This window comes from Diabrotica virgifera, chromosome 8 (genome assembly GCF_917563875.1).
Source record: "Diabrotica virgifera virgifera chromosome 8, PGI_DIABVI_V3a".
NCBI lineage: Eukaryota > Metazoa > Arthropoda > Insecta > Coleoptera > Chrysomelidae > Diabrotica > Diabrotica virgifera.
Window position 1 is genome coordinate 71,706,502 of NC_065450.1, and position 24,325 is coordinate 71,730,826.

At 33.8% G+C, this 24,325-nt stretch overlaps 2 protein-coding genes across 2 annotated transcripts in view; both read right to left on the reverse strand.

The window, feature by feature from the left end:
• LOC126889755 (uncharacterized) overlaps nucleotides 1-24,325 on the reverse strand; it is a 1,061,577-nt gene that overhangs the window by 542,223 nt on the left and 495,029 nt on the right. The gene's annotated exons all lie outside the window — the stretch shown is intronic.
• On the reverse strand, nucleotides 17,865-18,794 carry LOC126889764 (uncharacterized). Its single transcript, XM_050658342.1, has 2 exons — nucleotides 18,670-18,794; nucleotides 17,865-18,603 (listed from the first exon to the last, which is right to left on the reverse strand). The coding sequence occupies exons 1-2, from the start codon at nucleotides 18,758-18,760 to the stop codon at nucleotides 18,095-18,097; spliced, it is 600 nt and encodes a 199-aa protein (XP_050514299.1). The 5' UTR covers nucleotides 18,761-18,794; the 3' UTR covers nucleotides 17,865-18,094.

Genomic DNA, 24,325 nt, shown 5'->3' on the forward strand with positions numbered 1-24,325 from the left:
TGACGTCACGCTTTCGCCTTCCATGCGTGCGAACATACCGGTTCTCTGTGTACCGTGCCCTTTATTATGTTTAAGCAGTTACCTCGCTGGCTCCTAGACTAAAGTGTCGTATCCGACTTTCTTAATTGATAAGTCCCCACACACTGGAAATTTCTGAGTTGGCAGACGCCACGTAACCGCGAGCTACACCCAATCCCATATATTTCGACTTCAAATTAAAACTTGACACAAAGTATTGTTGTTTAGCGGAAGAGGTTATACACAACAGAGGTACCCACTTAAAGCTGGAGACATTAACAGTGACGCGCTAGATAAATTGGTGTTAATTTATTTTGAGGTAAGGTGATACAGTTTGCAGCACGAGCTTCGGTCTGTTTACGAAACTTTCAATTTATTCTGAAAGGGAACAATGTCAGCAAAAGCAAATATTTTAGTTTACTAAATAATACAGAGTGAAACATAAAGGTACGTTAAATATTAAGTCACATATTCTGAAACCAAAAATAGTTCGATTGAGCATAGCTTACCTAAGTAAAAATGTGCGCATATAAAAAGTTACAGCCCTTTGAAATTACAAAATAAAAATCGCCTAATCCATAATAAAGCATATACTGATATATGCAGCAATCGTGTGGTGACACCGGGTTAGACTGTCTCCAGTCAAGGTCCAGTTGGCTCACCTACAGCGGTTGGCATGCGTTGGCATCTCGGCAGCCATTAGGAACACTCCCACAGCAGCTCTTGGGGTCTGCTGGATGTACCTCCTCTACATCTCATTGTAGAGCACGAAGCCATGATTGCAGCCTATCGTCTCAACTCCTCTGGATAGTGGCTGAGAATGAATGGGCGGATGGTGCATTGTGACATTTGGATACAGGCTATCGAGTGTTGTCCTGTGCTTTGTATGGTACAGGACACCATGGCCCCTCAATTTGAGTTCTCATCCTCCTTCTTGGTTCAATTTGCTGACCGGGATGAGTAGGTAAAACGAGAACCCACATTAATCTGTCAGAATGGGCTCAACTGGTTTACAGATGGGTCTAGAATGAACAAACGGGTAAGTGCTGAAGTGTATGGTGGTGGAGTCGGAGGATTAAAAGCTAGCAGTAGTAAACGAACAATGGGATCACTCACAAGAAATAAAATGTAGAATAGAGAAGGCTAGAAGTGCATTCAATAACATGGCCAAACTCTTTAAAAGCCACAACCTTAATCTGGAGATAAAAATAAGGCTCCTACGATGTTATATCTTTTCAATATTGTATTGCGGAGTTGAATCTTGGACACTCACTGAAGCAATGGAGAAAAAACTTGAAACCTTCGAGATGTGGCTATACAGGCGAATCCTTAGGATATTATGGACGGACAAGATAAGAAACGAGACCGAATTACGAAGAGTGGACAAAGAAAGAGAGGTGATGTATTCCATTAAAAGGAGAAAGTTAGAATATCTCTGACACATAATGAGAAACCGCACTAAATACAGATTACTGAAGGTAATCCTTCAAGGTAAAGTATTCGGAAAGCGAGGAATTGGGAGAAGAAGAATATCATGGTTAAAGAACCTGAGGAAATGGTTCTCCACAGCAACAACTAATCTATTTAAAGCATCAGTTAATAAAATAATTAAAGCCAGAATGGTCGCCAATATTCGAAACGATTAGGCACTAAAAGAAGAAGAAAGATATGAGATACTATCTCGTATATAAATATTAATAAACAACTACATATAAAAATGACTTTAGGTTAATATTCTCTTATGATAAATGTACTACCTCTTTGAGTTAATGTTGCTCAAATGTTCAGGTTGCTAATTCTATTTTCTTTAATACTTCGAACGTATTTCCGAGTAAAATAATTTAGTCAACGTTTGTGTTTAACCGAACCACAGTATACTTCTCAAATGCTACAAATAAGTTCTTACACGAATTCTAAATGTGCCTGTCCACCGAACGAACACAAACCCAAAATTAATGACTATACTGTTTCGCTGTTCAGACTCAGACGACAGCTTAGTTGACCTCAATCGTTTTAGACTCCTCAGATTAAGTAAGCAAACCGCATCCCTTGCATTTCATTTGCGATAATCTGGATCTTCATTTGCATATTAAAAGGAGTACGTCTTAATCATAGATATTCAATTATTTGTTTAAGGGATAATGCAGCCATAAGTAATAGAGAAATTGCACACTTTTATTTTATTACATTATGATGTTCAGTTTAGTTAAAAAATAAGATTTCCAAAATTTCACGCTTCAAAACCTCATAATAACTTAGAGGCACCAATTTAAAATCTTCTGTGTATTTAAATCATTTCAAACGACAGAAAAACCGCGCGAACACTTGTGACGTCATATCATTATATTTTATAATGACATTTCTCGTGTATTATGTAAATACCATTTTGTTGAGATTGGAGTTTGATACAGTTTTTCAAGGAAAGGAAGGATAACCAAGATCTAAAAGAAAACGATAAATAAGTTAATTTTATTTAATTTCAACACAATAGCATAAAAATATAATATTGACACTATACTTATAGCCCGATCAAAGAACGATCTGACCCAAAAAAAAGAAGGATGAAAACTTAAGAATAGGTAGTTGAAATTGTCTAATATTATATAAGAAAAAGTTTACAATTCTACATACCCTCCATTTTACAAAAATGGAGGGGAATACCCCCTTCTCGGGGGTGAAAAATATATATTCAAAATAAGTCCGGAATTGGATAAAATTACAAATTCTAAGCAACTTTTATTCTATAGAGTTTTTTCACTAAGTCAATATACCCTTGTATAATAAATACCCTATTTTTATACCCTTGTATAATTAATTGAAGTATGTCGTATCTCTCATTATAACATGCCCCAGGTATTACAGCTTTCGTGTCTTGATGGTGTACAATATTTCCATTTGTTTGTTGACTCTTCTCATGACTTCGTTGTTTGTTACATGCTCGGTCCATGATATCTTCAGGATTCTTCTATACACCCACAATTGAAATGCTTCCAACTTAGCAGTCGATGCGTTAATTGTCCATGCTTCTATCCCGTAAAGTAGAGTCGAGAAAATAAAACAACTTGCTAGCCTAACTCTTAAGTCTAATTTCAGTTCTCTTGCACAAAGTACTTTTATCATTTTATTGAAATTTTTTCGTGCTTTTTCCATTCGAACTTTGATTCCTACGTTTCTGGTACATAAATTTGAAACATTTTTTCCGATAATCATCACTACGATGATGATTATTACAATTACAATCTGGTCATAATTGACCAATGAGCAATTTAAATTTAACCTAAATTACTACTGTTCCTTAAAATTAAGAGCTTACCCCATAGCGTCTCTTATCTAATCTAACAAGATAGTGCACTATTCTACCATACGCACTAACGCGCAAAAGCACTATTCTCTGCTTTTCACTATCACCTATCACTTAAACTAGTTCAAAAGGCTTTGTTCTCTTCAGTCTTCTAATTTGCCCAGTGGTATCGAGGAGCTGGATTGCCTCAATATTCTCGTGCATATGAAGTCGTTGCTCGTGACTTCCTGCCATCTTCTTGATGATTATATCCACAGTTTCCATTACTAGGTCCTTATGGAGATCACTGTTTGTCACATACCAAGGAGCGTCTACAATATTTCTTAGTATTTTGTTCTGGAATCTTTGTATTACTGTTATATTACTTGGTCTAGTACACCCCCATAGTGGGCATCCATAAGTCCATACAGGCCTCAATATTTGTTTGTAAAGTAGTAACTTATTATGCATCGACAATGTGGAGTTTCTTCCAATTAGCCAATGCATTTTTTTATATCTTACATTTAGTTCTTCCCTTTTTATCTAAACGTGCACGTTCCAGCGTAGTTTTGCATCTAATGTTATACCCAAATACTTAGCAGTAACTGCATATTGTGGTACTTGGATATTGTTGATTATAACTGGTATATATTGTATTTTTTTGTTGGTGAAATTAACATGGACAGATTTAGCTTCAATCAGCCTGATTCTCCATTTTTGTGTCCATTTATGGATTTGGTTAACTGCTATTTGGAACTTGTTGGTCGCCTTTTCACTTGTCGTCCCTACTGCTTGAACAGCTGTATCATCAGCAAAGGTGGAAACTGTGTTGTCTTCCAGTACAGGTATATCACACGTGTATAGTAGGTATCGGACCGAGGACCGGACCCAACACACTCCCGGAGCAAACTTGAAATATATACATACTTGAAAAGTATAATTTATAAAACTAAACTATAAAATTTTGCCGATCTTAAGCAAAATCGATGAATCCATTCAATTACTAGAGAAACATGGAAAAATGTATTAGACGCATTCTACCATCGTTTAGGATATTGTAAAAGTAAGAACAGGTATCATTTTAAACACTTGATTAGGTCGAACTTAAAGAAACTTAGTGTCCGTTTAGTTTTGCGGGTAGTGTAGTAGAAGATAACTTTTTTTGTTTATTTATATATAAGTTGATTTAGATTCTCCCAAAACTTTAAATATGAAATACAATATAACAAAGTTAATAAATAATGTAGTTTTTGTACCTACAATATATTCATAATGATATATTCTCTAATAATCTCCCGAAATCTCTATTTTAATATCTTTTGACAAATCGCAGCTTTTAGTTTCTCTGAACCTTAGTCATTAATTCTGCTTGGCTTAAAACATCTTTAGTGGACAATAAACGATTTGCACTGGATCTTTAGGGAAAAGCAATAAAGTAGGAATGTCAGAAAATAGGAAAAGCCGCAACAGTAATTTCTACATACAAGTAGGGCTCGTTTCTTTGAACATGTATTTAGGCCAGTAAAAGAACGTGAAGTACGGCGATACCGTGTAACTTTCAGTTTCAACACAGAATTGCTTGAACTTCATTCTTTTCCGTGTCTGGATACGACTACAGTTTTCTGCCCAGTATTGGGCTACGTCTACACCTTTTGTATTTGCGAGCCATAAATCATCGAGGGTGCACTATGATAGTTAAAGTCTGTAAAATCTCAGGTGCTCCACGTTCTGTATTTCCCCACATTTACAAAGTGCGTCGTTATCTGTCTTGATGCACCATTTAATGAAGTTCTGTCTTAAAGGAGTAACATCGATGAGTATGCGGTTGAGTGTCCGCCAGGTTCTCCAGTCCAGGTGCATTCCATTAGGTCGTTCTGGATGTAGAGGGAACAGTTCGGGTGGTTCGACGCTGACATTTCTCATAAACCTTTTCCTTGATTCAAGTCGGCTGGTATAATAGGTGCCTTTCATCTAAAGTTTGCCTGAACTTCTTCATATATTGTGAGGCGAACCTGCGGTCGTCTGGTGATGCGAATCCAGCTTCCCGGTACAGTAGGGGTGGAGAAGTAAGCTTCATACAACCGATAGTTATTCTACATGTTTCATTTAATGCCGTGATGACTAGTTGGGCATGTCTAGATCTACTCCAGACGGGACAAGCATATTCCTCTGTTGAGAAATATAAGGCCTCAGCTGTTGACTTTAAGACCTGGGGGATTGCACCCCACTTGCTCCCTACAAGTTTCCGGAGAAGGTTGTTTCTCGTAGAAACCTTTTGTCTTGTGCTCTGAGAGTGGAATTTATGTTAGTGCCGGTCTAGTATTTAGTCAAGATATCTGGGCCTATCAATGTGTTCCAAGCGTTGTTCCTCCCGAAAACATTCAGTTTTACATGCGACAGATGGTTGTTGAGATGGAATGCACATACTTGTGTTTTAGTAGGGTTTGGCTTTAATGAGTTTTCTTTTTAATAAGTTGACATCATGTTTAAAGCCTCATCCATCGTCAAGTCTACTTGTGTGAGTGTTCTCACCTTTACGGCGATACCAAGGTCGTCAGTCGTCAGTGTAAACAAAACTCTAAGTCTGGGGGTGCATTGATTGGTCGTTGGTGTAGATGAGGGACGACACCAGAACGCTTCTTTGAGGTAGGTCATTTCATTATCACAACAGTGATCTAATGATACTTACCAGATTATAGTCAAGCACAGTGTTATAGATCATAGCAAAGTTCTGTGGTTTATCGTATTATATGCCGCTGTGAGGTTTATCAAGGCTACACCCACTATCTCTCTCTGCTCAAACCCCTTCTGTATGTACTCTGTTCAGTTCATCACTTGGCCTGTGCATCATTTACCTGGCCTGAAGCCTGCTTGTTGTGGGATTGATTTTGCATCTAATTTTTCCTGGACGCGGTTTAAAATGAGGCGTTCATACAATTTCGTCCACCCCAGGCGATTTTTAATTTTTTATGAGGTCTATGCCATTTTTGAGCTTTTCGATGGTAAATGGGTTTGGCAAGAGAGTTGTTTCCTGTTCTTAGATTCTTATAATCTTTGAAGTTTTGCAACGATGGTTTGCTTTGCCATTCAGAAGCAGTTGGTGGACTATCTGATTTGGCGTTATTGCACATGGCTCTTTAATCTCTGTAGGATCACCGTTAAGTTTTTTAACCATATTCCAAGATTGCTTACTACTGTGCGTTATATTGATTTTACTTAATGTCTCGCTCCACCATTCTCATCTTGAGGCGCTTAGTATTTGCTGCAATCTCTCCCCTATCTCCGCAGTAACTTCGCTAAATGGTGTATAAATTTTTTTTTACCTACCTCTCCGAAAGTATACGTTTCCAAATCTGATTGTAGGGAGCAAAGTTGTACTTTTCCTCCCTAAAAGTGACGTCATGGTATTTTATTCATGAAATATAACTTAATGACGCCCTGTACCATAGCTCTTTGTATAACAAGGGAGGAAAGTGCTACTTTCCTCCCGAGAATAAAGTCCCTCCGCTACGCGTCGGGCAGTAATCATTAGTAATCATCAGTAAAATAACAATTTACTGTTTTTTACCATTCTGCAAAATACAGGGTGTTTTATAAATAAACGTTAAAATGTATAGATACTTACGTAATAGAAAATAGATATTGTACAGGGCGTCAATAAGTTATATTTCATGAATGAAATACCATGACGTCACTTTTACTTTTCTTCCCTAGGGAGGAAAAGTACAACTTTCCTCCCTACAATCAGGTCCGGAAAAGTATACTTTCGATAGAGGTAGGTGGAAATAACTATTTTCTATTACGTAAGTATCTATACATTTTAACGTCTATTTATAAAACACCCTGTATTTTGCGGAATGGTAAAAAATAGTAAACTGTTATTTTGATTTAATAATAATAATAATAATAATAATAAATAATTTATTCACCTTTTGTGTCATACATGTATGAAGGTAAGTCAATATCGAATTACATAATAAATATTACATAAAAAAGTATACAAATTACACAAATCACTTGCACACTTAAAATACAAAACAAAAACAGAAATAATACAATACTCTCACATCCGCGACTACCCAGCTGTCTCTTGGATGAATTCCTCCAAGGAGTAAAATGCATTATTCAACAAAAACTCTTTCAGCTCTTTTTGGAATTTTCTTAAGTTATTTTGATTTTTTAAACTTAGCGGTAGTCTATTATATAGAGAAGGACCAGTATAGTAAGGGGATTTTTTAAAACCGGCATGGTTACATTTCATCAAACGAATTTTGTCACAGTTCCTCGTGAAGTGTGAATGAAGATCGCTATTTTTCTTAAACAGTTCAACCTTCTGGAAAATAAAAGTTAACAGTTTATATATATACACGGAAGGTACCGTAAGAATTCTTTTCTTTCTGAAAACTTCCCGACAACTGTCACGGTAATTTATGTCAAAAATTCGTCTGATAATACGCTTCTGTAAGAGAAAGATGCGCATACTTTCGGAAGCCCGGCCCCAAATAATGATGTTCTGCGCGATACGGGAATATACCTGCGCATAGTAAACAGAGATCAATGTACTTGATGGCATATCATTTTTTAATGCCGCTATCGCAAAATACGTCTTATTAAACTGCTTACATAAATGATCTATGTGTTTATCGAAACTTAAATTAGCGTCTATAACTGTGCCTAAAAATGTTGTATATGTTGCTGTGTTGACTACCACATCTCTGTTACTGATTTTAAGTTCAAAAACGGGTTGGGTCGTTCTTCTCTCACCGTATAAAAAGTTTACAATCTTGGTTTTTTCCAAATTTACAACCAATCCATTCCTATCACACCACTCCTTGAATAGCCTTGTTAAATATTTTACTTTTATAACTACTTGCTCCAAAGTTTCTGCGGAAACTATCATGCTGGTGTCATCGGCATACATAAATAGGTCTTTTTGTTCTCTAAAATACTCTGGTAAGTCATTTACATATAAAAGAAAAAGTAGTGGACCTAATATTCCTCCTTGAGGAGTTCCTAGGCTATTGTGAAAGATATCAGAATATACATTGTTTATCGCAACGTAAAACGGACGATTACAAACATATGAGAGTATCCAAGAATTCACTGGATTTCTGATACCGACTGCCTCAAGTTTTTCACGCAAAAACTCCGGTTTTAAACAGTCAAATGCACGCGATAAATCAAAGAACAAACCATATGTAAATAAATTTTTATCAATTTTATCATGGATAGATTGTACAAACTCGATAGTGGCGGTCTCACAGGAATGCCCCGGCCGAAAACCATGTTGTTTACTCGTAATAATATTTTCATTATTTAAATAAGGCAAAATTTGGTTATAAACAGCCTTTTCAAATGTTTTTGCAAAGACACTTAAAAGTGTTATTCCTCTGTAGTTAGACAGGAGATTTTTTTCTCCTCTTTTGTAAACTGGAACTACCTTGGCCATCTTTAGTATATTTGGAAATGTTCCTGTGGATACAGAGTAGTTTATTAATTCAGTTAGAACGGGGACGATCTTATCAGAACATTCTTTCAACAAGAACAGTGGTACATCATCAAACCCTGTAGATCTCTTATTTTTGAAAGTATTTATAATTTCCAATATATCAATTTCAATTACTGGCCTATAAAAGAATGACCCACCAGGTGTGTTTTTGCTAATTGTACATGTATTGCTGTTATTTGGTACAATTGATAACACCGAACTAGTGAAAAAGTCTGCAAAGCCATTACTAGCATCTTTTTTGTTTTCATATTGCCGACCGTTATGTTCAAGTTTTTCTGGAATGACGTGGTTTTTGTTTTTTCCTAATTTTGTGTTGACAAATTTCCAAATTGTTTTGGTTTTATTTTGAGAGTTGTTTATTACGTTGGATAAATGAGTTTGTTTTTCACGTATAATTTTATTATTTATATTATTCTTTTTAATTCTATACTCTTCGTTACTTATTAAATTTGTATTCTTACGTAGCCAATTCTCATGTTTAAGGTTATCTATTTCTTGTTTTAATTCGGATGAAATATTCGTTTTAAATAGATGATTTGCTAGATTATTTCTTTTTACTTTTTTTAATGGAAATGAAGCATTGAATGCATACATAAGATCATCCCAAAAAACTTCAAATTTGTTGTCAACAGCAATGCAATTACCTATTCCAATTTTTCCTAATAGAAACTTAAATTCTGCAATAGACAGCTGGTTGAAAACTCTACGTGTTATTACCTCACTTCGCAGTGGTGGTGCTGTGGGTACCTGATCCCATTTCAACATCTGTGCAGAGTGATCAGATATAGCTGGGTCAAACACCGTAATATTAAGCGATTTAAAATCCATATTTGTAATTAAATGGTCAACGGATGATTTGGTTAAGATGCTACCGTATTTGGCGACACGGGTAGACACGGATATATGAGATTTTAGTTGAAAACATTCCAACAGATCAGCAAAACATTTTACCTGAATTGAATCTATAAAACCATCTATGTTTAAATCTCCACAAATGACCACCTGTGCATAGTTTTGAATTATGTTATTTAAAATTTCATGAAGATTATTAAAAAATACATCGATGTCTCCATCTGGCGATCTATATATAGTCAAAATGCAACAGTTGCCATTTAAGGAGATTCCAGTACATTCAAAATTTAGTTCCACGTTAAACTGTGCTAAATAGTCAATTTCTTTACATACATTGAATCTAATTTTTTTTATATATACTGCCACACCTCCATGGATGTGAAAAATCCTCGAGTAACTAGTAACTAAAACATAATTATACAATCCAAGTGTAAGAAGTTTATCAGAGGATGCCCAATGTTCAGTAATACACAATATATCTGGTTGATACGTGTCATTGAAAATATCAAGTTTTACCTTATTATTTAAGCTTTGTACATTTAGGTGACACAAAACATTAAATGGCACACAGCTACTGAGAATGTCAATTTCACTTATGTTGTCTTCTTGTAGTAGATCCGCTGAACTTAGGAGATTTTTGGAAGGTACGTTTTCTACGAAAAAAATATTCACTTACTTCTATGCCGCTAGGCCATGTGTGTGGCTTGAAGAGAGTATCTCTAAGCTCCGCATCAGCCGTGATTCTGAACGAATTGGAGCCATTTATCTTGTTTTCGTACAATGTACATGAGAACTCATGCCCAGGGAACTTAGATTGTAGGTAATTTTCCATTTTTTCTGTAGTGTAAGATGTTTTATATTTGGTAGCGTACACCCACACCTTGTCTTTTGATGCTAGGTCCACGTTGTCGCTATTGTTGCCAACAATTTTTCCATCTGATCGAGTTTGGCTAACATTTTGACCTAATGTCTGAATATCATTCATTTTTATATTTTGCTGTACTTGCATTAATGCACTTGAGACCTGATGGTGTGTAACTTGCCTATTGTGGCGTATCTCTGGCTTGCTGTTGATTTTTCTGCCATTTCCCGTAACGACGGATTCCGGAGAAGGTACGGCAACGCTGCTCTCTGTATTGGTATTTGATTCGTGTTTAACCTCTAAATTTGCAGGATTTTGTAAAAGGCTAATAATTAAATCTTGGTTGCTAATAGTTCTTTCCAGTTCTTTAATTAGGCGTGTGGAGGCCTCTACTTGAATATTTGCGATTTTCAGCTCGTATTTTAATGTTAATTCACTTACCGATTCAGCATTGTCGGCTATGAAATTATCAGGGACTTCATCAGTTACATCAAGGGATTCTATTTTTTCACTTTTCACATATTGTATCACTTTAATACTTGTTTTTAAGTCCGTAGGCACTTTTTTTCCTATTATTATTCTAATTAAATCACTTTTATTTAGTTTATTTAACTCTTTCTTGACTTCTTCAATTGCAGCCATGTTGCCAATTTAACCATGTTGACATTAATAATTTGACTTATATTTGACAGTTGACAGTTATATTGTACCTACTTGTTAGTTTTAGTTCTAATAAATTTTGTTGGTTACTTACATAAATAAATTAAGTAAAAATGAAAAAATACTTGTTATTTGAGGAAGGTGGAAAAACCATATGTGTAACATGGGAGTAAAGTGCCTTTTCCTCCCTTGAATGATTCTAGCCCTCCGCTACGTGTCGGGTAGTAAACTTCATTCTCGGGAGGAAAAGTAGCACTTTCCTCCCTTGTTATACAAAAAGCTATTATTATATTCTTTGGTGTATTTTGTTATTACATCTTTTGCTTTGTCGTTTAGACCAGATATGTAATGGTGTTGACCTCCTCTGGGTATGTGTTTACATGAAGTTCGCTTTACAAGTTTAATGAACGCATGATAGTTTAGAATTGCTTGAAAATATATATTTAGGTTCTCTTAAGGAGGCCGCGCATTGAATCGGCTCACACCAGTCGGCTCGGAATGGGACGATTAGATCGGCAAAGTGTACCGCGCACTGACTCAGTCTATTTCTCCTCCACAGTAGTTTCGTATCAGCAACTGTTTGATATAAACTTAAATTATTTTAAATATGAGTTCTAGTTCATCAGGGTCTGAAGATGTTATTGCCTTATGCATTTTTGTATTTGATTGATTGCGTGCGTTGAAATACAAGAAGCAGACCTAGCATACTCTATACGAGCACATTTTTCGACCTCTTGGTCATTACTTCTGTTTTATTATTTGTGTTTATATTCAGCCCCAAGCTATCTCCCTCTCTGGTTATGACATTCAAAAGTCATTGCAAACCCTCAGCACTGTCCGCAAGAATAACGGTGTCGTCTGCGTATCTTGATTGTTGATTTTTATTCCTTATTCAATATTTTTGAGGGTATTTTGAAAGATCGTTTCGGGATATATATTAAATAATAGTGGAGAAAGTACATAGCCCTGACTTACACTTCGCGTCATAAAAAACTGGTACAACTCTTATAACCGAAAATCGTGTTTTTGAAGTTGTGTAAGTTGGTTTTGTCAAATTTGTCATTCTAATTTCTATGGCATCGTTGCCAGTTCAACGAAAATATTAGGTATTGAACTCTTGAGCCACTTGTCGGACAGACCAACCATCTTCTATTTTAGAAATTATTCTCGTTTCATCACACTTACTTAATTGACGTGGCATCGTTAAAAATTTATTTTGATCAACTTGTCAAATCTGACTGATGTTATGTAATTAAATAAGTCATCGAGGACTGGACCTATAGTTTTTATTATGTTTAGGTAATCGTTTAATTTTTCAGTTATAAGTGGATTTGTTAAGATTAACAACGCTCTCTCTGGTTATTAAATTTATTAGATACGGTTTTTTGATGATAAAAAATAATACCTATCTAAAAACTTTATACATTTTTGAACGTTATTTTTTTTATTTAGATCTATTGAAATTCCGTTATCTGTAATGGTCACAACTAAGTGATTCACGAACCATTGTATCAAGTCTGAAGACAGGTTTACATTGGGAAAAAAAGTGTACCAGCTTTTTATGACGGGAAGTGTACGTATGAATTAATTGACTTAATTCGCCAAATTAAAACGCATACCAGCCGTAGGCTTCAATGCTCGAAAATAATTAAAGACGCTGCATCCAACATTTGAAGTCGCTCGTTGTAGATAGACGCTGCGCTCGACCTCAAATATATACCACATCCATTATGTATTGCATAAATCATGCAGACGCGACCCACTGCGTGACGGTGTACTCAGCGTACAGCGTCTATTGCAGACCACCGTCTGTGAAGTCACGTAAAGCATTTCATGCGGCGCGCGGCGTTCGGCATACGATAACAGACCGCAACTATTATTTATTGTATTAAACATACAGACGCAACCTACGGCATGACGCTAGACGCAGCGTCGAGCGTCTATTGGAGACTACCGACTAAGAGGAACCTCAATCCAAATTGACATGCACTTAATGGTGACACTGAAAATTACACGGTATCGCCGTATTTCACATTCATATGCTGGCCTAATAGTGCTCGTTTCTTTGAACATGTATTTATATGAGCTCTCTTCCTCTCTTTTCGTATGCCGTTTCGTTATATCCGTGCATCGATTGGTACACTCAGCTTGGTAGCATTTAATTAAACTCTATATACGCTAATAAATAAAAGCCTAGTTTCTCAAAAGGTGTACTATATGCTTCAATATTAAACCAAAAATTGTATATTGCTGAAATGTATAAATGTGTCCACGTAAGTTGAAGCTATATTAAAATGTTTAATAAGATTTGTAAATAGTACGTTCTTTAACGGTAAAATATTGCAAAACCTCTAAACTTTAAAAAACCGCTTGGATTGACATGAAATTTGGCACACACATAGCTAACAAGTCAAAGAAAAAAAGTGATATTGTGCCGATATGTGCTTTTGCCCCGGGGGTGGTTTTCACCCCTTCTTGGGGGTGAAAAAATATTTGTCCAAAGTAAGTCCGGAAAGGAACAAACTGACTAATTTTAAGTAACTTTTGTTCTACAGAGTTTTTTCACTAAGTCAATACTTTTCGAGTTATTTGCCAGTGGATATCTTCATTTTTTCAACAAAATATCTACGCTTTTAGACGGTTTTTCGCAAATAACACAAATAGTAAGTACTTTATCAAAAAAACATTTTAAGCAAAAATATAGCCTGTAAAATTTTTAAAAAAATGGTGTATATATCACGTTTCTGTACCTAGTAGAAGGAGAGTTATAGCTAATTGAAAATAGGTTCATATTCGTCAAATTCCAAATGGAATAATATAACGTGAAATAACCAAAAATGAAGCACATTTCGGGGAAAACTCATTACAACTTATTTAAAGTGTTTAAAAAAAGCTTCATTTTTGTTTCATAAAAAAAATTTCTAGCATCAGAAATAAACAAGTTACGCTCAAAATAAAAATAGTCCCTTTTTTTTTGGTAAAAAAATAGGGAAAATCACCCCCTAATTAGTATCTCAAATGAACTTAGTCGTTACGACTTCACAAGTTTCTTGTCTCGTGAACGTATTGTATATATGATCTGTAAGTTTCATCGGTTCAAAGTCCTTATTTTTGAAAGGGCTGTAGTTAAAAGGGGTTGAACGAGTCACTGATCACGAATGTATGCCAATTTCGAAACACCAAATCTTAATCAATTTTTGTCTAACAGAAAAACAAAAACATACATGACATTCAGAAAAGCAATGCTGACTTTTTTTGTTTGTCGTGATTTTTGGTATCTCTAATAATTTTTAAGTTATTTTGAAAAAAAGCATATTTTTCCAAATTAAAATTTTTAAAAATTTTATTTTAAAACCAAATTTTTTCAAAAATAAGCACATTGAATTGATGAAACTTACACATCATATAAACACAACATAAGTAAAATAATTTGTGGAGCGGTAACGATTAATTTCATTTCAGTTGATAATTCGGGGGTGGTCTTCCCGATTTTTTTTTACCAAAACAAAAGGGACCAACTTTATTTTGAGCGTAACTTGCTTAGATTGAATGCTAGAAACTTTTTATAAAAACAAAAATAAAGCTTTTTTAAACACTTTAAAAAAGTTATAATAGGTTTTCCCCAAAATGAACCTAATTTTTTGGATATTTCACTTCGAAATATTATATTTGAAATTTGGTGAATATGAATCTATTTTTCATTGGCTATAACTCTGGTTCTACGAGGTCCAGAGACATAACGAGTACACCATTTTTTTATTTTTACAGGCTATATTTTTTTTAAGAACATTTTTTTTCGACAAATACTTACTTTTTGAGTTATTTGCGAAAAACCGTCTAAAAATGTAGTTATTTTGTTGAAAAATGAACATATTTACTCGCAAATAACTCGAAAAGTGTTGACTTAGCGAAAAAGCTATATAGAACAAAAATTACTTAAAATTAGTCAGTTTATCCATTTCCGAACTTATTTTGGAGATATATATTTTCACCCCCAAGAAGGGGTAAAAGTCACCCCCAGGGCAAAAGCACACATCGGCCCAATATCATTTTTTTTCTTTGACATGTAAGCTATGCGTGTGCCAAATTTCCTGTCAATCGAAGCGGTTCTTTAAAATTTAGAGCAAAAATTGTGAAAGAATGGACTAAAAACCAACAGTTGGTAAATAAGAAATCTCTCGTAGAAAGGTGGTTAACAATATCTATTACATCTAACAATAAAACACTGAAAACTTTGGTTTTCAATACTTCCACAAAATTTATTATAGCTATGTAACTACAGCTGTTTCGGCAGAGTGCCTTTCTCAAGTGATTTATTTTACATGTGATGCTGCATTTTAAAGTCTAACTGAATATGTTGAGGAGTCGGGGCTCTTTGTCTCAAGTTGGTCATTCAGAATTATATCTGTATTGTTAAGATCTGCTTTCTATTACTTTTATATTAATTATTATTTACTTGATCAATTATTTAATTAACGCAAGTCATATATAAAATTTAAGAAAGAATCTCAGGGTGTCTTTTTATAATATAAAAATGTCTAAATTATCTTATGTTATACTTATCTTCTCTCGTAGTTTCAGTATCTCTTAGTTGATCCTTATCGGGATAAAATAGGAAAAGGAAATAAATAGAAAAATCATAAATAAAAACATACAATTACCTTTATTATCAAAAGCAATGTTCTGTAAATTTATCAATTAAATTCTGTGGCATAACTGTCCAAAAGAAACTTTTACCATATAAATTAATATATTTCAAACAAATATTTATCGCTTTGTTCTTGATACTATTAATAAACCCAGCTAAACAAACACATTTGGTATTCGCAAAATTACTTATACTTCCTATTAAATTTTTGAAATGTTGGAATCTTAAATTCATATGCTTTTACGTAAAAAAATTAACTTCTGATTATAAAAAAATCTATCACATAGGTTATTGACTGACCTTTTTGATTCACACACAGTGATGTCTCCTCTTGACCCAAACAGCTCCTCCTTGTTGATTATGTTAGGCTACCAATCAAAGCCCTCTCCGTTCTCAGCAAACAATCCAGCAGGATACCAGCAACTATTTCTTCAAAACACAAGCCAGGCCTCTTTTTGCCAGTACTCGTTCAATAAACTCCAAATCTCTCTCCTCTCTTTCTCTCAACAATAATCTCCTGAGACCCAAGTTTTTTTTTTTACTTGGTGTCACAAATAATTTAATAACGATAATTCTTGTAACTTACTCTCTTGGACTATATAGAATCAAAGAGGTATTTCTTCTAGATTTGATTTGTCTCTCGTTCCACTTTTCAGCTACTCTCACTTACCGAACACAACCACTAGTACTTGCTTCTGAACTACTCACGAAAACTTTTGACTGCTCCTCTCGGCTGCCGGTAACACAATGATCTTTTCTTTTCCAAACTGTCTCAACATTCAAACAAAACTTTCCCCATTCCAAATTGCCAAGCCAATCAGAAACATTTCTCTCTCCTCATTCTTTTTTTCATTCGAAACACCCACTCATACTTTCAAAAATATTCCTACCGTCATACTAATTACTTTCGGGAAATTCTACAAAATTTACTCGGGGTTAAACAAAAAGCGATTAAAATTCCAAACTTTCTTTACCTTAATTTTCTAAGAACTAATTACCTATGGCTTCTGCCTTTCCCGTAATAAACAATCGGTTTACAATAATAATCCTAAATAACTTTCACTTCACTTTTATTTACAAAAATGTTTTTAATATTCTTCATGGAAAAATTCATTAAGGAGAAACCACCTTGCGTGAAAGCTAGCTTCTAATAAATATTTACAAATTAATATACAGGGTGTATCAAATGTATATGCCCGCGTTATATTAAAAAAAAATAAAAAATTTTATTCTATCTTTGATTGATAAATTGAAACACAATAGTATATTTCAATTTATTAATTTCCATAGATTCTAATAATGATGGCTTAATTTTTGAATATGAAGAATTTGAAACTGTTCATTTAAAGAATTATAATTATGCACTTGAAGGTGAAGTGGGTATGTAGAATCTGTTTTTCTATTGTTGAAAGCCCTTTTGTGTTCTGCTATCCGTTTGTCAATGAACTGTTTTATTGTTAGATAAAATGAACTTCCATCTCAAGTAACTGTCGAATCCATCAAATATATATTACAGTCGAACCCGCTTATTGTATAGGAATATCCCAGTTATGGAATAGAAATTTGAGGTGCTGAAACATCTCCATTTACTTCTTAATAAATTTATTCGTTTACAGAAATACGTTTAATAGCATAATACCGCTTAATTAAATATGAATATTTTTCAGGTAAACGAATAACTTCAAATCATGGCTTCGTTAAATTCGAAGAGAACGGATCTTATCTGTAAAGGAAAGGTTGTAATTGAATATGAATACTAGGGTGGGCCGAAAAAAATTTTTATTTTTTTTTCTTAATGCTATACCGAAAAAAACTTGTCTCTATTATGGGTTATCAAAATGCAAAAAAGAAAAAAATATATATCTAACCCCCAGCTAGCGCAACGCATCTGAACTTTCGAAATTTCACTAAAATCACAGGATTTTACCATTTTTTTTTTAAATATCCAAACAGCTAGATATTGAACTGCTATAGTGAAAATCATTTATATTATAGTTATAAAAACACAATGAGTTATTGAAATATTACTTTTTTTTAATTTTAGGTAGCGCAAGGCCTTCAATATAGTTAATTGATCACTTTTCGAGTGCTAACCACTTTTATAGTGTAGTGCAGCAACTAATTTTTTTAAACCCACTACTCATGTGTTATTTTTAGAAATATAATGTTGGTAAATAGGCAATTTACATTTATCCAAATGAGTTTATTAATTACAAAATTACAAAATTTACGAATTGTCAATTCCCAGACTCACAGAATAGTCCGTTAAATGTTTGGAACTTTAAAATCTTGCTTGCTTGAAAAACTTGGCATTGAAGCTCTTGATAGCAGCGTTGTTCTTATGAATCCATCTCTGTTCTTGGCACCAACGAGTTTTGAGGAGGCTTCAGTTACCAATTTCACACAGCGCTCCACCGCTTGCGTGTGACACGTAAATTTATGGAAATTCCATTCTTCTGGTGTGTTGGCAGTTGAAATTTTGGCCCACATTTCTTCGTCAGATACTCTTCGCAACAACGGTGGTGGAGAAATAGCAGTAGTAGTCCAATCAATAATTTCATAATATTCGTTTGCCTGGAAGTTGAGTTTTGGGGGTTTAAAAGTTCGGACTAGCTTTTTATTGGAAGCTACGGTCCTTGATTTTATGATTCTTCTAAGCCCCAACTCTCTGATATGGGCCCTTTCATCAACAATCATACTGAGGAGCAAGTTTTCTGGATGCGCGAAAAACGCATTCCTTTCAATTACTGGATCAACCACCTTTATCAAGTTTTCTGGAAGGAATCGTGAAGATTTTATTAAATTAAAAACATGTTTTGGTCCATCTGTAAGGTACTTACTTTTTTTTATCTTAAACCATACAGGCATGTAAGATTTAAGTATAAATTGTACCAAAATAAGATGTTCTTCAGAGGGACTTTCAACGCTCATATAAAGACGAAGAACTCTGTTCGCTGTTGTCAGCCATCGGGAATAGGGGATAGTGTAACGGTCACGTTACGAAAGTAGCTCTTTAATAATTATTATAATTATTTTCCTTCGCTCTCCCATAAATTCTCTAATTCCTCGTATAGGACCACTGACGTGACGTCATACCTCGGTGATGGAACATACTCCACCTATCGAGAATTATTTCGCGTTCGGTGAGTTTGACGTCGTACTCTTGGAAGGAGAGACGAATGTTCATGACTTGACCTGTGGCTGTAGGTGAAGTTGGTTGCTACCATAGAATATTAGAATGGCGGTTGGTTTTTTATTTTATAACATCAGTGAAAAGAAAAAATTACCACAAATGGTTTTCTACAGTAGGGTGGCATGTGGGTAGAACAACCCCTCTTGGAATCGGAATAGAAATCACCACCATTTTGGAGTAACCACATGGTGAACTCATAGCCCTTTGACACCTAGGGAAACCACTACAGCCACAGTCAAGTCACCTTGGGAATATGTCTAATTGGGAGCAAGCTATGGGAGCGTTCCAGCTCAATTTTCGTCTTGGCACCTGGGCCTACAGGAGTCATGGGGTCGCACCATCCTGGTGCATCATTTTCTAGGATGCAACCGCAACCTCGTTTGGGAACATTTAGTGAGGTGTTTTAGTAACTATTGGTTTTTTTTATATTTCAGACTATCTGTTAAATACACTGTTTTTTTTCCAGATTTAGGTTACCTCTGGTTTTTTTTGACATATTTGTATATTAGATTATTTGGTTCCCAAACTTTGTATCTACGGTAACTTCTTGTGCACAGGAATAAGCCTAGAGAAAATTAGGTTTTTAATACTTTATTATTGCTTTGATATTGGTTTATGTAATTCGGGTAAATTTATTTTTTTATATTACTAGCTTGTTTCACAAATATTTTACTGTTATTCGCTTTATTCCATTTGTTCGGTTAATTTAGGTCATCGTCGGTATTTATCTCAACTTCATTTCTACTTTAGTCAATTGTATATTTAACTTTATTTATTCATTACTGTATTTTCCCTTAGTGAGGCTTGGGCCTATTTATTTGTAGTATTTTCATCTTTGTCAGTTTCCTTTAGTTGTACGTAGCAGGCGTACTATAACCATTTGGTAGAAGACTTATGTAATTTTGTACCCTATATGTTAGTGAGAGGTACTTATACCTGTAATTTTGTAACAGATAACATTATTGTTGTTATCTTAGAGATGACTTTTTGTATAACTTATGTCATTTTAGAGTCACATGATATACACTTTGTGTAACTCAGAGATTGTCAAAAATCTAGTAGTTATTTTTAATAAATATGGATTTATTTTGTATATCAATTATTTAATTATTCCTTTATGTTCATTATTACAGGTTTGATATATTTAATATTTGACAGCAGTATAAGATACCTGGGAAAATGATCGAAGATCATTTTCATGGCGCCCATGATTAGTTAGTTTTATTTATTTTGTTCGTTTTTAGTCATTATTCATCTCCATTCATTTTCAGTACATTATTCTTATTTTATTATTTCATCTTTTAGTCATCATTACTATCTATATAGAGCTACTGTTCTTCGACAGGCATGCAAACGAGCCGTATCCATCCTTGAGTGTCAAGTGGTTTTCTTGCATCTCTTGCTAGCCAACTCTATTCAGTTTGCCTCTGTCTCTTCCCACTTCTACTTCTATCCCTTCTAATTCCCCTTTCTTCAGTACAACTGCAAAGTAGTATTTTTTCCTATTGCGGCTTCTCAACGTAGAAGCCACTTCACCCTTTTCTTTACACACATCCCACAATCTCTTCTTTTCAGCCACAACTATTTATCTACCAAGTCTTTTCTTTTTCTTTTTTCCTTACTTCTGTTGGAGTATATCTTTCTTTTTACTTTCACTTCAACAGAAGTTTTCTTAATTTTTGTTACACTGGCGCCCAACGTGGGGCCAAACGTTTTTGGTTCTAAGACAATAGTTCTTTTAGTTCAATTTTCTTTTATTGGAATTTTCTGTTTTATTAACTTTTGATATCTTTGTATACATGTTACTTCTGATTTATTTTTGGTCTTTAAAACTTTACGAATACTAAACAGGTAGACTTATGCTGCTTTTGGTTTTGATTAGTTTATTTCGATACCTCATTTTTAGTTTTAGTGGTACAGCTCATATGTTAGTTTGGATTTTGTATTTTTATTGGAAACTTATTTATGTATTTAGATTGAGTATACATAACTGACATTATGTTCTATTAGTTAAATTTTTATTCCTTCTACCAATGGTAGTGCGTTTGCGCGTACAATTAATCGTTGAATATATGCATATTTTTTTTTCTAGTGTGGTTATATTTTACACCTAACTAGAAATTATTTTCAGTATTTAGGTATTTTATTTACTTTATTGATTTGATTATTTATATATTTTGCTGGCATTTTGATTTGTTGGTGTGTCGCTAATATTTTCTCCATATGTATCTTTGTCTTACAAACTTTAGATTATATTTTATATTTGTTATTTTTGATATTTGGGTTGTTTGGTAAGACAGGCACACACCACAAAGCACAATCAGTCCACAACATTAGCTTCTACACATGATACGTTGAATTCGCATGGTTCGGATGATTACAGATGGTCATCCAAATTATTTTTCTTTAATTGGTAGTGTTAAACATAACAATTATAATTATTGTATGATAAAGTAGTTCCATTATCCATCTCAGTTTCTAGTTTTATTATTGTTGATAATAATATTATATCAATGTGGGTACCATAATACAATGCTCATAGAAATCAGATACTTTAGGTTGAGATTTAAATATAAATTCTTTATTAGTTAGGAAACATTGATTCTATTTTGCTATTAAGTTATAGAACAATCTTCAGAAGAAGATTACCTTAACAGTGTTGTTCAAGCTAATCTCTTCTTCTGTTTGTCTTTAGCTTAGCTCAATCTTTAGTATGGTTAGAAATTTTAGTCTAATTTTTTTTTCCATCTGATAATGCAGGTACCTATGTACATTGCTTGATTTCATCTTTGGCTTAGTTTTGATGACTTTTATTTATTACTTATTAATTTAATTATTATGTAGTACTTTATGTATGAGTTTATTTTTTTTTGGTATTAGGTATGGTGCATTTTAATTATTATTATGAGCCAATATTATTAATTGCTAATCCGGTCAGTAGGATCATCCAATTAATAAAAACTTCACTTGTATTTTTGTCTAGTTTTTGCACACCTAACCCTTAAGTTAGAAGGGTTGTTGATTATTATATATTTATATATATTTGGATAGGTGAACTCATACAAGTACTCTTGTTTAATATGGATATTATTATGGAACTATGTTACAGTACCATATCTCAGGTTATGTGTTATATTATTTTGAATATTTGATTACTTACTAATTTTTTATCATATTTATATCTTGTTATTGCATTTGCCATATTGGAAAGATGTGGTTGTTAATTTGTTATTGGGTTACTCTATTGACATTTGTCACAGATATCTTAAGTACATTATAATAATTCAGACCCTTATTTCCTATACATTATGATTCTGGAATTAGTTTGGAATTTTGATGTAAGTATGTGTGAATTCTTAAGTCTTTCATATTATTTCCTCTAAGAATTAGTCTGTGTGTACTAGAATTTAGTGAATACGTGGGTTCGAAGTTGTTGTTCGGTACGTGGCCAGTGCTGTTCGATTAAATTTCGTAATCTATGTCTTTCATGGCTGAGTATGCAGATGTTTATTTATCATAATATTTCTGGTCAGGAAATGCCTGCAGCATGTCCTATCTATTCTTGTCTAATTAGTCCAATTATTCCAGTTACATATTTACAATTTGATAGGGAAGTATTTAGTTTATATTTTATCTCGTACTTCATAGTATGTTTGTTGTTGACTATCCCTATACGCAGTAGGTTTGTTAAGTCAGTATTTGGAGTGTTTAGACAAATGAGTTGTTCATTTGAGTATATTCCCATTTCTTTCCTTAGGCATTAGTTTTGTTATTTAAATTTTGGAACATTTCCTGAATAATTCCATGTATGTGAGAATGCATGAATCTGCAGTTTTATTTAAAACTTGTTGCTCGTTCTCGTCAATTTTTTTCTTATCACTTATCCTATTTTTTTTTTCCTATCACCTATCACATATTTTTTTTGCCTATCACTTATCATAGTGTCATAGAACTTATGAGTTCATCATTTATTCTTTTTCTTTCTTACTTATTCTTACGTTATTAGTACTTTATCTGAGTCTGGTTATTCTCATACATCTGTTGTAGCAACATGCTATAGTTCGCGAATACCAGCATGAATTAGTTTATGTATTTTCTAGAATACTTTAGTCAATACACTTTAAGTATTTACCTTACCTTTGATTTAGTTTGGTGACCTCTCTGTTACTTAGTCTGTTAGCAATATTTATTCTGACTTATTTTGATTACTTAGTTTGGATAGGTCCATATTACCGGATGAGGGTGTATGTAGACCTAATTTATTTATTTTGTTCAGTATTAGTTACCATTGGATCCAATAATTTAGTTTATTTAGTATTAGTAAGAATTGGTCCATAAATTTGCCTGATCGTTCTTCTTTGGATATACTCCTATATAAATCTGGTGTCCATTGATATTCCGATTCTGGATAAGCGTCCGATTCTTCATTTATTTTGTGTATTTGGTTGGATAGGTTCGTATTACCGGATGTGGGTGTACGTAGACCTGATCTGTTTATGTGGATTAGTATTGGTGTGAATTGGTCCATAAATTTGCCTGGTCGTTCTTCTTTGGATATGCCTTTTATGAATCTGGTGTCCACTGATAGTTCGACTTTGGATTACGTGTCCGATTCCACATTTATTTTAGTTATTGAGTTTTGGATTCCTTTGGTATGTTTATTATTGGTATTATTTGGCATTAGTGAGAGTTGTTCCATAAATCTTCCTGATTGTTCTTCTCTGGATATACTATTATGAATCTGGTGTCCATTGTTAGTTCAATTTTGGATTAAGTGTTCAATTCTTTACTTATTTTAGTTACTGATTTTTTTTTATTCACTTTGGTACATTTACTTTTGATATGGTTCGAATTGGCTCACACCTTTCCTGGTTGTTCCGTCCTTGGATATATCCTTTATAAATCTGATGTCCATGGATAGCTCAATTTTGGTTTTAGTGCCCAATTCGACACTTAGTTATTAGTATGAACTTTAGTACAATATTTAGTTTGTTTGGTTTTTGAAGCAATTCATTAATATTGGTAACAGAGAGTAACATAGTAACATTTTAGCATGAGTTTGAGTCATATATGTATTTATTTTTCCTTGAACCTTAGTTTATGCTTAGTGGTAATCTTGCGAATCAACGTGGATTGTTAGACTATTGTAAATTTAGTTGTTAATATTTTGAAGTTTAGAAAAAAAATTTTATGGATAAAATTTTTTTTCCCAAGTAGAAGGGGATTGTAACGGTCACGTTACGAAAGTAGCTCTTTAATAATTATTATAATTATTTTCCTTCGCTCTCCCATAAATTCTCTAA

Excerpts from the sequence above, each read along its gene's own strand:
- LOC126889764 (XM_050658342.1), bottom strand. The coding sequence starts at position 18,760 with ATGAGCGTTGAAAGTCCCTCTGAAGAACATCTTATTTTGGTACAATTT. Across the intron at positions 18,604-18,669 it reads ATGGTTTAAGATAAAAAAAA|AAAACTTGATAAAGGTGGTT; the intron begins GTAAGTACCTTA and ends GATTCCTTCCAG.